The sequence below is a fragment of the Manis javanica genome, chromosome 2 (assembly GCF_040802235.1).
Source record: "Manis javanica isolate MJ-LG chromosome 2, MJ_LKY, whole genome shotgun sequence".
In the NCBI taxonomy this organism is placed as follows: domain Eukaryota; kingdom Metazoa; phylum Chordata; class Mammalia; order Pholidota; family Manidae; genus Manis; species Manis javanica.
Window position 1 is genome coordinate 6,675,514 of NC_133157.1, and position 12,514 is coordinate 6,688,027.

The 12,514-nt window shown below is 51.7% G+C and overlaps 1 protein-coding gene across 4 annotated transcripts; it reads right to left on the minus strand.

Annotated features, from left to right (window-relative positions):
• Positions 1-884: 884 nt before the first annotated feature.
• On the minus strand, positions 885-11,597 carry PHYHD1 (phytanoyl-CoA dioxygenase domain containing 1). Of its 4 annotated transcripts, none has more exons than XM_037007984.2 (11): positions 11,427-11,597; positions 9,120-9,281; positions 6,593-6,668; positions 6,407-6,454; positions 4,545-4,600; positions 4,405-4,467; positions 3,768-3,789; positions 2,405-2,533; positions 2,189-2,305; positions 1,356-1,496; positions 885-1,267 (listed from the first exon to the last, which is right to left on the minus strand). In XM_037007984.2, the coding sequence occupies exons 1-10, from the start codon at positions 11,457-11,459 to the stop codon at positions 1,366-1,368; spliced, it is 837 nt and encodes a 278-aa protein (XP_036863879.1). In that variant the 5' UTR covers positions 11,460-11,597; the 3' UTR covers positions 885-1,267; positions 1,356-1,365. The 4 variants fall into 4 exon arrangements, with proteins under 4 accessions (XP_036863879.1, XP_036863878.1, XP_036863881.1 ...); XM_037007983.2 differs by having other exon boundaries at positions 1,370-1,496; positions 11,427-11,580; XM_037007986.2 differs by lacking the exon at positions 9,120-9,281 and having other exon boundaries at positions 1,370-1,496; positions 11,427-11,587.
• Between the last annotated feature and the right edge of the window lie 917 nt (positions 11,598-12,514).

The window sequence follows — 12,514 nt, forward strand, 5'->3', positions numbered from 1 at the left end:
GGTCTGGATATCAAGGTCACAAATGCCTATGGCTGCTGAGGCCAAGCAGATAATGTGATGGAGGACAGGAAGGGGGAAGTGAGGTGCACATGTGCCCCCAAGGAGGCCACTCCAGCCACTTGTCACTATGCTAGACCATGGGCCCAGCGCTGTTGACCTGCTCATTCAAGAAAGCTTAGAAACCTGGATTGTTATATGAAATCTCCTAATTTTAAAAAGTTTTAAAAAAAAACGCTGAGGCCCAGGCAAAACACATCTGCAGTGTGGAGTCAGCCAGCCCCTAGTTTACAACTTCTGGGTCAGACCCAGCTAAACAGGTTTTGGATTTGACAGTTGTTCCCGCAGAAGGTCTGGGTGTCTGCCAAGCATGCCCAAGCAGGAGGGACCCACAGGGATCTTAGCCTGCCCCCTTGATTATAAAGGTGGGAAATTGGGCTCAGAGAGAAGGGCCTAATCTGAGACCAGAACAAGCTGGTCACAAAGCCAGTACCAGAATCTGGGATTCCAAGCCATGGTCTTTCTCCCTCCCCAAGCAGTGGGTACCGGGTACCAGTAGTGTAGAAGTTAAAGGCAGACTCTGGATCAAGCTGGCCTCGCTGAACAACTCAATAGCTAGCTGTGTGACTTGGGCAAGTCACGTACTTTTCCCATGCGTCATCTGCTTCATCTGTAAACGTGAATGGTAAGAGTGTGTACCCCGAAGGCTGAGGACTCAGTGAGATAGGGCATGAAAAGCCCTTGGCATAGTGAATGCCCACTGTCACTTACTTCGCATGCTATTAAAGTGCAGCCCTCACCAGGCAGGGCTGGGGTACCTCATACGACTTTCAGGAAGGCTCTCATCTTGGGAGCAAGACTGCTTGGGAAAGGATGGAGAAGCTGCATTCAAAAATTGTTTTTATTCTGTGTCTTGCATGGTAATAATCAGAGTTCCATCTGAGAGAAAAGTGAAAAGCTGGCAAGAAGTAGCCAGAACCCCTTCGTGGCTGAGAGGCTGCATCTGTGTGTGTGTGTTGTGGGGTGGGAGGGTGAGGAAGGAGGGAGGCAGAGAGAGATCTCAAGAGAGCCGCCCAGCCCAGGCTCCTGCTGCCTCTCTGCAGGGCTGAGGGGCGGACAGTGATACAAGAACTTCCCCATGACTGCTGGGCACTGGGGTGACGCACTGGTTTTTGCCCACAGCTTCACCTGGGAGGGGACAGTGCCCCAGCCCCGAGAGGGCCTTTAGGTGTACAGTGGTGGGAATGGGAGCTCAGCTGTTGGCTGGAGCCTGTAGAGGCGAAAGGAGATGACCTTGAGATGCCAGGATCACTGATCCGAGCCTCCAAGACCTCTTTAGGAAACGGGCGCATACATACATCCTGCCGCCTACCAGTTCTCTGGGCTCCAGACAGTGCCAGAGGCCTCCATGACGTGGAAAGTGTAGGCGTGGCGTGAGCGGTCAGAAAGATTCTGCTTGCTCATGTGCACCACTTCTCCGTGGATTAGGATGAGGGCCCCTGGCAGGGACACAGCAGGTCAGAAGAACACTCAGGGGCGGAAGGGACAGGGAGCCCTCATCCCTCCAGCGGTTCTGTGGCCAGTTCATCCCTGAAAGCTCGGGGCCTGCAGCCTGCCCTGGGGTCGGAGACTGTACTGTTGGGCATGAGTTCCCCAGGGATCAGGTCCCTTCTGCTGTGGCCTGTGCCTTTGGCAAGCCTTAGTAGCTGCATCCCCTTCTGTGGTATTTGCAAAGCCAGGCGGAAACTGTCCGTACTGTGCCTGCCAGTTAGCCGGGACCTCGCCAGCAAGGCTGAGTTGAACTTCAGTTTCCCTTTTCTGAAGGGAAGAGGGTGCACTCATAGCCAGCACTTGCTGAGTACTTGCTGTGCGCCACCCAGGTAATGTATAAACATCTTGTATACACCATCTCGCTGACCTCCCCACTTCACATCTGGGGAAACAGGCTCGGAGAGGTTCACTCATTTGCACAAAGACAGCCCAGAAGTAGCAAAGTCAGGATTCCAGCCTGACCCCGAAGACCCAGCCCTTCATCACGCTGCATTCAGCCTTCGGAGTGCCTGTCCGGCCCAACCTTCTCCCACTGGGTGACTCCACAGCCCTCTGGTGGGTTGGGTGGTCAGAGCAAGCACACACACCCCCGGCACGTGGCCTCAGGGCCCTGCCTCCCTGCCCTCTGCTTCCTGCCTACCTCTCTGCACTGGTGTGGGCACAAAGAGGCTCTGATCTCGGACTGGCTCGGACCCAAGGAAGCTGGTGCCAGGCCCTGAGCCAGCAGGATCCCGGATGAATCTTTTCGACACTCCACCTGCAGGCCAAGATGGGGCCCTTAGCCTCCCTTTTCTCCACTGCACCCTCTCCCAGGAGCTTTGGGTATGGGTGGACAGTGAGACACAGGTGTCCTTACTGGTGTGGGAGCCAGGAATGAACCAAAGGCAGCTGTTTTCCAGCGTGGCATCCTCCAGCGCGATCCATATGCCCAGCACCCGGCCCAGTGGCTCCGTGTGCAGGAAGGAGGCATCCTGGTGTGGGGAGACTGCAGCAGGCCCACCAGCCATGAGGAGCCTGGCCCCACATCACCTCTGCCTGGATTGCCACCCGCTCCCACCCACAGTGGTGCTCTCAGAGCCCGGCATTCCTGTGATTCAGTTAGAATATCACCACGTCCTGGTACAGAGACTCAGGGCAAGAGATTTCACCTTTCAAAGCTGCAATTTCCTAAAGTGGCCCCACTCATAACATACCTCACAGGGTCACTGGAGGCTTCCGTGAGACGATGTATGGCAAATACTTAGTACACAGCCTGACACTAACTGCTGAAAAGTAGCTGCTATTGTTTAATTCCAGCCAGGTAGTAGAGCCACCATCCTTAGCCAGCAACTGCAATGCTAGCCACCAGATGACCCAGCGGCAGTGTAAACTGGGGAGTTGAGTGCAAAGTAGGGGGACGACTGGCCAAACAGCTACATTTTAACCCGCCAGGTGATGCTGGGGCCCACCCAGGATGGAGGACTGCTGAGCAATGGGCCTTCGTCTGTGCTAACAAAGTAAAGGGGGTGCCAGCCTTGCCTCCTCCCTTCCTGGGAAACTGTTTTCTAAGCACCAAACCTTTCGAGGGACTTTGACAATCCAGTGGCCAGAGGACGGCATACTAATGGTGGGCATTCCAAAGCATTTGGAGGAGGAAGAGCTGAAGAAAGTGGGGGTACTAGACTTGGGGAGGGGATGTCACCCCTTCAGAAGACTGTCCTTGGGCTGACTGGTGGGGGAGAGCAGGTGGGCAAGGAGTTCCAGGGGCACTCATGCAAGGGAGGGAAGGGCTGCCTGCGAGGGGTGAGGCCCCCGTTACGTGTGAGCAGAAGCAGATAATCACCCTTGAGGGAGGCTGTAAGGGGATCTGTGAGTCCACTGGGGTTTGGAATTAGGCAGTTTCTATGCTGAATCATTCCTCGGGAACTTATAAAAAACACAGATTCCTAGTTCCTTGCAGCCCTACTGACTCAAGATCTCAGACTAGGGCCCAGGAATCTGTATTTGTAACCAGCTAGAAGTGGCTGTCAGGTTCTGAACCACTGTGCGACCAGTTCCAGGACACCCTCCAATCCTCTGTTCCTGGAGGCAAGGGACGGTGGCTCCTCCTCCCGGCGCAGGCACTTGGCCTTTGCACTTCTCTGCAAGCCCCTTCCCCCCTCCAAAGACCCGACAACCAGTAACGTCCCACATCTCCTGCCATAGCCTCTGCTGGGCACCACAGCCAGTTCTCGGCTCACCTTCGCCGCCAAAGTGAGGTTGCTGTAAGAGAAGGGAAGGGCCAGGTGAGGCCAGAGTGGAGCAGGGGCGGCGGGGGGCCTGCTTTGTCTTGTGGGATGCTCTTCCCTGGTTACAGGGGTTCACCACCAAGGACTCCATGTCAGCACCCAACTATGGGGCACCTACTGTGCGCCCGGCCCAGGCAGGCTGCAAAGAAAACACCCTGCCCGACGGCGCTCCAGCTTTGGGCACCCACGTGCACAGCAAGAACACAGGGCAGAAGCGGGGCAGCAGGAGAGGCTGGGGCCCAGGCCTGTGGTTGAGCCTCTTGGCCCCAGGGTCAGAGATGGAACCCTCTCTGCTCAAGAAGCTTGAAGGTTTCTTGGAGGTGGCACTAAGCTGGGCCTTGAAACCTGCAAGCAAAGCATTTCAATAGCCAGAGAAAGGAGGGAGTCCTAGGGATTCCCCTGCCTCCTACCACCAAATCTAACTGAGCACCAAGTGCCAGGTGCCTTACCAAAGGAGATGCCACATGTGTCCTCCCCGCAACGAAACAACTCAGGCAAGCAGCTTTACTTTGTCCCGTCGTAAGGAGGTCTGAGCACTTTGCCCATTTTACGGAGGGCAAACTGAGGCCTGCAAAAGCTGGGCGCTCACCTTAAAGATGTACATGCTCTGCACCACCACGGGCATCTGGAGGCCCAGACTTCTGACCAAGTCCTAGAAAGACGCAGAGGCCACTCTGCTGGCCTGCCCACACTCACGTGTGCCCCCACCACCCCGATATCTCTGCTCACCTGCATCTTAGAGGAGTGGGTGACACACCTGAAGAGGGGGTCGCGGGCATGCAGAGCTGTGGGACAGAGGTGGGCTGACAGATCAGTCCCCAGCCCCCACACCTCCTCTCTGTGCCTGGCCCTGGGCACCCGGATTCAGGCCTCACATGGACCTTCTCATCTACTTCATGTGCATTAAGCCTTCTGTCTGTTTTTCACCAAGGAACAGGTCCACCGATGCCTCCACCCTGCAACTCCCATGACCTTATTCTTGACCTTCCCGCCATCTGGAAGCCTCACTCTAACCCCGACTCCAAGCGGCCTATGACTTGGGAACCATCCTGTGCTACCACTCACTCCATGCAGCTTGCAGCACCCATTTATCTCCCTCAAGCCCCATTTCCTCCTCTGCACTCCACTGCCGCAGGACTCGATGGGCTAACGCACGTGCAACCGCAGGCCAGGGCCTGGCATGTAGTCCTTCTCATTCTTTGCTGGTATTACTGTTATTATAAAGTCAGGGGTGTCTGTACACTTCAGAACAATTACAATGGTATATTTTATATGTATTTTATCACAATTTTTTGTTACAAAGATACCATGATGTAACTTCAAATTTAAAAATAAGCGGTCTCCATGCCCTCTCAAAAAAAAAAATAAGCGGTCTCCACCTCAGCATTTTATTTAAAATAATAATAATAATAATAATAATAAAGGGAGAAATGTGGGATCCACATAAATCAAGTATAAAAATCAAACGAATATTCATATTTGACCTGATTGTTTATAGTTCATAATGCGTGATCAAAACCTAAAGTTTCTGTGATGACTGCCCTTGCACTGTTCACCATGTAAGAACTTATTTACTATATAAGAACTTGTTCACCATGTAAGAACTTGTTTGTTATGCTTCAGAAGATTGGAGACTGACGAGAATTAGGCTTGGGGTGGATTAATGATTGCGCATTGAGCATTGATTCCCCTATTCAGAATTTTATTGTTGTTAGCAACCATTTGATCAATAAATATGAGAGATGCCCTCTCAAAAAAAAAATGATAATGATAATATTGAGCACTTAACTGTGCATCACACACTGTGTTAAGTCCCTTCCATGATTATCTTTACATGTAGTTATTGAAATGTTAAGAGCACAGATACTGGAGTCTGGCTGCATGAGTCTGAATTCTGGCTCAGTTTACTAAATACATGACACTGGCTAAATGCTTAATTTATCTGTGCCATAGTTTCCTTATCTCCAAAATGGGATGATAATAGTATCTAATTTATAGGTTTATTTCGAGGATTAAAGGAATTAATACATGTAAAGTGCTTAGAACAATGCTTAAACACTTGGTAACAGCTAAATTATTTGATAACATTAGTGTTAAAACTATGAGAAATATATGTCTGTAAAAAGTCATCAAACTGCGTACCCAAATTACTCTATGTATTCTATACCTCAATAAAAAAGGAAAAAAAATAAATAAGTGGTCTACAAAATAAACTATACTGTATGATCCTGAAAAAAAGAAAGGGGGTGTTTCCTAGCTTGGTTTGGGCTCACAATACAGGGACTATGTCAGCATGTTAGGTGCCCCTAAGGCAGCTCCAGGAAGCAGTGGGACCCAGGAGCCCCACACTGGAGGCCTGGATTGTCCCCAGGGGAGGCAGTGGAGAGCTGAGGGGCCTGCAAGTGCCCATCTGTGGAGGGGTCTGAAGTGGCCCTCTTTCCCAGGGCTGTGGCGGCCTTGCCCAGCATGATAAGAAGCAGCTGGAGCCAGAAATGCCATTTGCTGGGCCACTTACTGTGGGCTTAGAGTAAGGCCCCTAAATTCCTCGGGCCTCTGTTTTCCCATTTCCTGTCCCGCAGCTACCTGCTTACCATGGCCAATTTTGTTGATGGATTTCTCCGGAGGGACCAGGAAATTTCCTGTGGCACAAGAACAGTGATGGCAGAATAGCTGGAGTCCACCCTCCCCTGGGCAGCTGGCTTTAGTGCCCACCCAGCCCTGGAGGAATGTCCCTGAGTCCAGCCCTTCCCCACACCCCCAGGGCCCCAGCTCCAAACCTTCTTTGTCAAAAACATCTTTCTCAAAGAAGAATCGAATCTTGTCACCGCTGTTCAAGAAATAGTCTGAGCTACCCTGTGGAGAGGGGACATCAGAGGGACTGAGAGAGCACCCAGGGCTGGAGACGGCCAAGCAAAGAGGGAAGCGGAATCAGATGCTTTCCACCCCTCAGGGCTACAGACCCTGCTGGTACTTCTCGAACTTGTTCACTGAGGCACAGACAGTGAACAGGAACCCAAGACGCCTGGAAGCACAGCCAGAAACTACAAGCATGGGATTTCTTATAATTACAAGGCACCTGACTCTTACACTAGCTACGGTGTGATTCAGAACACAGGCACCAGACTCAAGTAGGCCTGGTGCCCAGGTAGCCTTGGGCCATTTGATTTACCTCTAAAAGGCTCAGTTTCCTCATCTGTAAAAGGGGAATAATAACAGAACCAACCTCCCCCAAATGTTGGAGGCTTCAGGTAGAGGCTGATTCTTATAGCAGTTGAAAGCACACCCCCTGGGGCTTGAATCTGGGGCTCAAATCCCAGCTCTGCTTCTGACTGGCTGTGTGACCACAACCACATTACTGAACCTCTGTGGGCTTAGTTTCCTCATAAAATATAGACACTGTTGATGGTACCTCTTTTCATAGGGTGTTGTATAAATTAGGAGTTGGTATATATAAAGCCCTAGAACAGTCCTAGGAATATAAGTGCCATGTGAATATTTGCTTTTATTATTATATTATTACTACCACTGCTAAATAGAAAACAGCAAGGGCAGGGCTAAATTCTCCATAAATATAAGCTACTACAAATTTTTTCCTGTTTTCTTAACAACCTCTCCTTGTTAATTTTAGTATCACATTTTAAATTTCTTGGCACCAGTGCTCCTGGAAGATGTCCTGTTCTCCTTTAGCTTCAGCCACACCTGACAGCCATCACCTCTCTCACTCACTTCCTGCATGGCCGCATGAGTGAAGCCGAGTGGCAATGACCCCCCGACCTGGGTTGCCCAGGTGGCACAGCCCCACCATCCCTCACGTGTGTACGTGTGCCCTCACATGTGCCTGAGTGGCCCCTCCCCAGCCTTTCCTCCTGAAAACTTAAAAAAGGCTTTTTCTCAACATTCTTAGCTCCTCTGTCCCAGGATCAGGGTGAAGGAAACAAGTCAGGAGAGCATAATTGATAATATTAAAGATAGTGATGCAAAATGTGTCAAAGATTTTAGTTAACTCATCAATTCACAAGAGAACCAGTAAGATACTCAAAGGAGAATTCCTAAACCCACACATACATAGGCAATACCCAGGCTGAAATGAGTTTACAGATCGATCGCAAAGCTGGTCTCTCTCCAGAGCAGGGACTCAGTTCATATCCCTTTCTATGGACAAGTACCTTGTGTATTATTGCCAGTTCTGTACAACTCAACAGAGTTGTAAAATAACTCACAGTGAAAGGTGGAATTAAGCTGGACAGGTCACCCACTGATCTTTTTTTCATCTAAAGCCCATTTTTTTCTTCTAAAGTCTTTCACATTATTAGTAGTGAATACTGAGGGTTTAAGAAGTGCCAGGCACTGTGCTGAGCTCTTTGCAAGCATTAAAAACTAGGATATATTCACTGCTTTGTCCTGTCTGCCCCATATCCTCACTGGGCACAAGATTTGGCCCCCTCCCTTCTCAGAGCCCTTGAGTGACCTCTCTCTGGATACAGGACCCCCATCTCTGCTTTCCCCACCTAGAAGGCTGGAATGTGGCCAAATGAAACCAACTAGTTGAAGGAAATTATCATTCCAACACCCTTTTTCCTTCTGAAGTCCCCTTTTTCTGGGTTGCAGGGCCTCTGTGTTGTAAGTCCTTTTACGCCCACCAGGTGGCAGGAGCTCTTCAGCGTAAGTGAAACCATCAGTAGGCCTGGACCACAGCTTTGAGTGGGGGGCCTCCACCGCAGACAAGACTCATAAATTCAGATTATGAAGGGTTAAGGGCACTGTGTGGGAGCACCCCCAAGTCTGAACTTACCCATCTCAAACTGTATTGAGCCCTGTTGGGTCACCGAGTCGGGGGTGGGAAATAAGCAAAGTTTCTCTTCTCACTGGGGACTGAGATTTATTTACACAGTTGGGCCCATCAGAATCCCTCGACTCATTCTGGGTTGCTGGCCGCAAAGAGGCCCTTTATGGCAGAACTACTGGAGAACAGCAGAGAGCAGTCAACAGCACGGACTTGGTATCAGGACAGATCTGGGTTCAAACCCCTGCTCTAGCAACGATTAACTACAGGGTTTGGGGCGAATGAGCAAAGCCTCATCTTTTCCACCTGTCAAATGGGGGCAGTAATGCCTACCTTGTAAACAAGGACTGAAGGAATTATGAATACAAGAGGCTTAGCCTGGAGCCTGGCGCCTGGAAGGCCAGGCACTGGATTCATCATCAGAATGGGGCCCTAGAACTCCGGGCCCTCCTTTCCAGGCTGTTGTTCTGGCCGGGGCCTGAAGCCCCCAGATCTCATCCTCACTTGCCCCAAGCACCTACATGGGCTCGCAGCTGCTCCTCTTCCTTTCCAGTGAGAAATTCTGTGCGGCAGTAGAGAGGGACGTCCATCTCAGCCACTATCTCACCAATCCTCCGTTGCATGGCCACACACTCGTCTGCAGAAAAGAATCCTTCCAGCACCAGGAATCCATCCTCCTGGAACTGCAGGCAGGAAGGAGACTCAGATTTCCCCCTGCCCTCAGTCACTCTTTATGAGGACTGATTTGACCCCTCCTCCAAACCTGGCAAGCTGTGTGAAGGCAGGACCAAGTGTCCTGTTCATTGCTCTATCCCCACCCCTGGCCATGGCATCTGGCACGTAGTGAGGAGCAATCTATTAGCTGCTTGTCCAAAGGAAAGCAGTAGGGGAGGTGTCTCCACCCTTCCCCGCCAGTGGGCTTGGGTCACATAGGACTCCAACCTCATTCATTTATTCAATTAAAATTGATTGAGCAGTGTACTAGACCAGTGTACCAGACCCAGTTTTAGGAGCTAGAAATACAGTCATGAGAAAGCCAGCCATGATGCCTGCCCTCCAGAGCTTACAGTCTAGCGAAGGAGACTGACATCAAACAGACCAGCACACAAGTAACATACAACACGAACTGCCGAGTGCAAGGCGGGAGGCGGCAGGTGGAAGAGCTGAGGGCCTCAGTTCTACTGTAAACCACATACATAGGAGAGAGGGGTCTCAGGGCAGCAGCACTGAGCAAGTGACAGTGAAAGGGGACTAGCAGGATAGTGGGAAGAGACAGGGCAGAACATTCCTGACTGAGAGAACAGGGTATGTGAAGCCCCTGAGTGTAGGAGGGACATGAGGGATTGGGACCCAGTGGAGCAGAGCGGGGATGGGGGTAGAAGGGAGGTAGGGGGTGGCAGAGCCCGGCAGGCTTCATCCTGAGTGCAGTGGGCAGCCAGTGAGGAGTTAAGACAGCTTATTCTTATCTGCCTCCAGTCCTCTCATTCTGAGGCTACCGAGAGATAAAGAGAGAGAAAATCTGCATGCTTGCCTGCAGAGCATTATAAAGTCTTAATCTTAACCGTGGCATTGGAAATCACCTCTTGAACCCACTGTGAAGTGTCAGATTTCCAACTAGTGACCCCCCTCCATGCACTCCCTCCCTCCCCCATGGATGCCAGGCCCTGACTCCCACACAGGGAATGTTGGGACGTTCACAGCCACCCACCATGGGGCCCTCCTTCTTATGTCTCTGAGCCACTCTGCATGATAGAAACTTAATCCTCATATCAGTATCAAGTCGAAAATTGCCTCCTTGGGAACTGGATTATCCACAACCACCTGTGCAGGCCCATGATCCAGGAAACTGGGGGTTCTTGAGATGAGAAGTTGGGGATCAGCACATAGGGGAGCAAAGGGACATGTATGAGGGTATTCACTCAGGCTTGTTTCATGAGAGCGGCACATCGAAAACAATTTAAATGCTCAAGCCAAGGGGATTCACCCAAAGTATGGCTTTTCTATCTGGAACACAACAACAGCTGATAAATAAAACTCATGTGGCATAAAAATATTTACTGACATGGGCTTATGTTCCTGATATATTGTGAGATGGAAAAAAGCCGAATACAAATTACTCTTAGCCATTGTGTGAATTTAGGCAAGTGCATTTTCCCCTTGCTGACCCTCAGACCATCAAATGGGGAGTACAGTCCTGTCTCTTTTATAGAATATACGCAAGCCCTCAGTAAGCGACAGCTATTGTGATGGACCTTTTAAAGATTGTAGGAATGTATACCAAAACATTAAGTCTCAGTGTAGGAATTTATAGGTCTTCTTTGAACTTTTCTGTATTTTTCTGCATTTATCTCTTGGTATCAGGAACAAACAAGTAAGATCATGGCTTTTTTTTTTTTTTTTTTAAGTCTGCGTCTCTCTAATTCCAACGAGTTAGCCTTCAGTGTTTGAACGCACTTGGACTCCGCCGTCCAACAGGGTGGGGGTGGGGTCCGCCTCTCGCTGACCCCGCCCCCCGGACGCTGGCCCCGCCCCCTCCCGGACACTGGCCCCGTCCCCGCTGGCCGGGCCTGGTCTGGCTGATCCCCGGGTTCATCTCGGGGTGCGTGTCTCGCATACACGTTCCCGCCCTGTCCCGGTCCTGTGGCCTGGACTCCCCGGGCTTTATGTGCAGTAGTTAGGGTTTTTGGTTGGGGACCGACCACTCTGGGCTTCATTTCCTCTTCTGAAAAATGGCAGGGGGTGGGGTTGAGTTCCTGGGGAGTACTGGCAGTCCGGTTGGGTCCCCCACACTTACCTGACCCTCCCGGTCCCCACCTGCAGGTTCCTACCTTCTGGAGCTGGGAGGGGCTCAGGCAGGCCATGGTCTCGGGGCAGGGCACACAAGTGGCTCTGTGCGCTCCGCCCAAGGCTGGCGAGCAGGGAGTTCTGGAGGGAAGAGCGGCGCGGGGCCCGGAAGCCAGGCAGGACTTAACCCCTCCCTACCCTGAGAAAGCCAATCCCGGCCCCCTGGGCGCACACACACAGACCGACCTGGGCCCCAGTCCTCCCCACCCTCTCACTTCTGATCCTGGATGGGGCCTTTGCCTCACGCCAGCTCCACACCCTGGGGCCAACCTCCCAGCTAATCCAGGGTTAGCCTTTCCTGATCTGTCATGGTTTTTAACTGCTCCCTCCTGGTTTCTTTCCAGAAACCACTCCTGTCTGGCTGCTTATCAGGTGCCCAGAGGCTGTATTCCGAGAGTCCAGGAGTGCCAGGGCAAAGAAGTTGGATGGGCAGTAGGTCCCAGCCCAGGTGCTGTGACTCTGTGACCTCTGAGGATCAGCAGCCCCTCTCTGGGCCTCAAGTGAGGATTAAAGCCCTAGCCACCAGCATCAACATCTGGGTGGGAGATTGCTGGGTGGGCCTGGGGAACATACACATCGGACCGGTTTGAGTGGCTTTGCATTCCGAAGGTGGGAGAGGTCCTCATAAAACTGCCTGGGCCCTTGCTGGCTCTGATCCCCGGGAACGCTCTAGGTCCTGGGAGGATTATGGAAGAGAGTACAGATCTGTCTGCAGCTCAGAGGGAGGCAGCACGTAAGGGGGATCTTAAAAAGGGAAAGGGGGGGGGGGCTGGGTCTTCAGAATGACAGAGGGAAACCACAGTCCCTGTTCCCCACCCCCCAGTCCAGGCTGGTTGGCGTCTCCAGCCAGGCTGGCACAGAGAAGGCCAGCAGGCAGAAGAGCACATACACACCCACCCTTTAGCGGCCTTGCTCAGCCGCTGACTGGGCCATTCTGTCTGCAGCTTTTGAAAAGCAGCCACTGGCCTTCCCTGAAATGACACTCTCTGAATAGCAAAGGGACAGAGTGTCTTGGGAGTGAGCTCAGGGGACACAGCTCAGCCGTCAGGAGCCTTGACCCCAAGTCAAGTCG

Coding starts and splice junctions, on each gene's coding strand:
- PHYHD1 (XM_037007983.2), bottom strand. CDS start 11,459: ATGGCCTGCCTGAGCCCCTCCCAGCTCCAGAAG. Junction 9,282..11,426: donor GCCCCTCCCAGCTCCAGAAG/GTAGGAACCTGC, acceptor TCCTGCCTGCAG/TTCCAGGAGGATGGATTCCT. Junction 4,468..4,544: donor CCCACTCCTCTAAGATGCAG/GTGAGCAGAGAT, acceptor GCGTCTTTCTAG/GACTTGGTCAGAAGTCTGGG.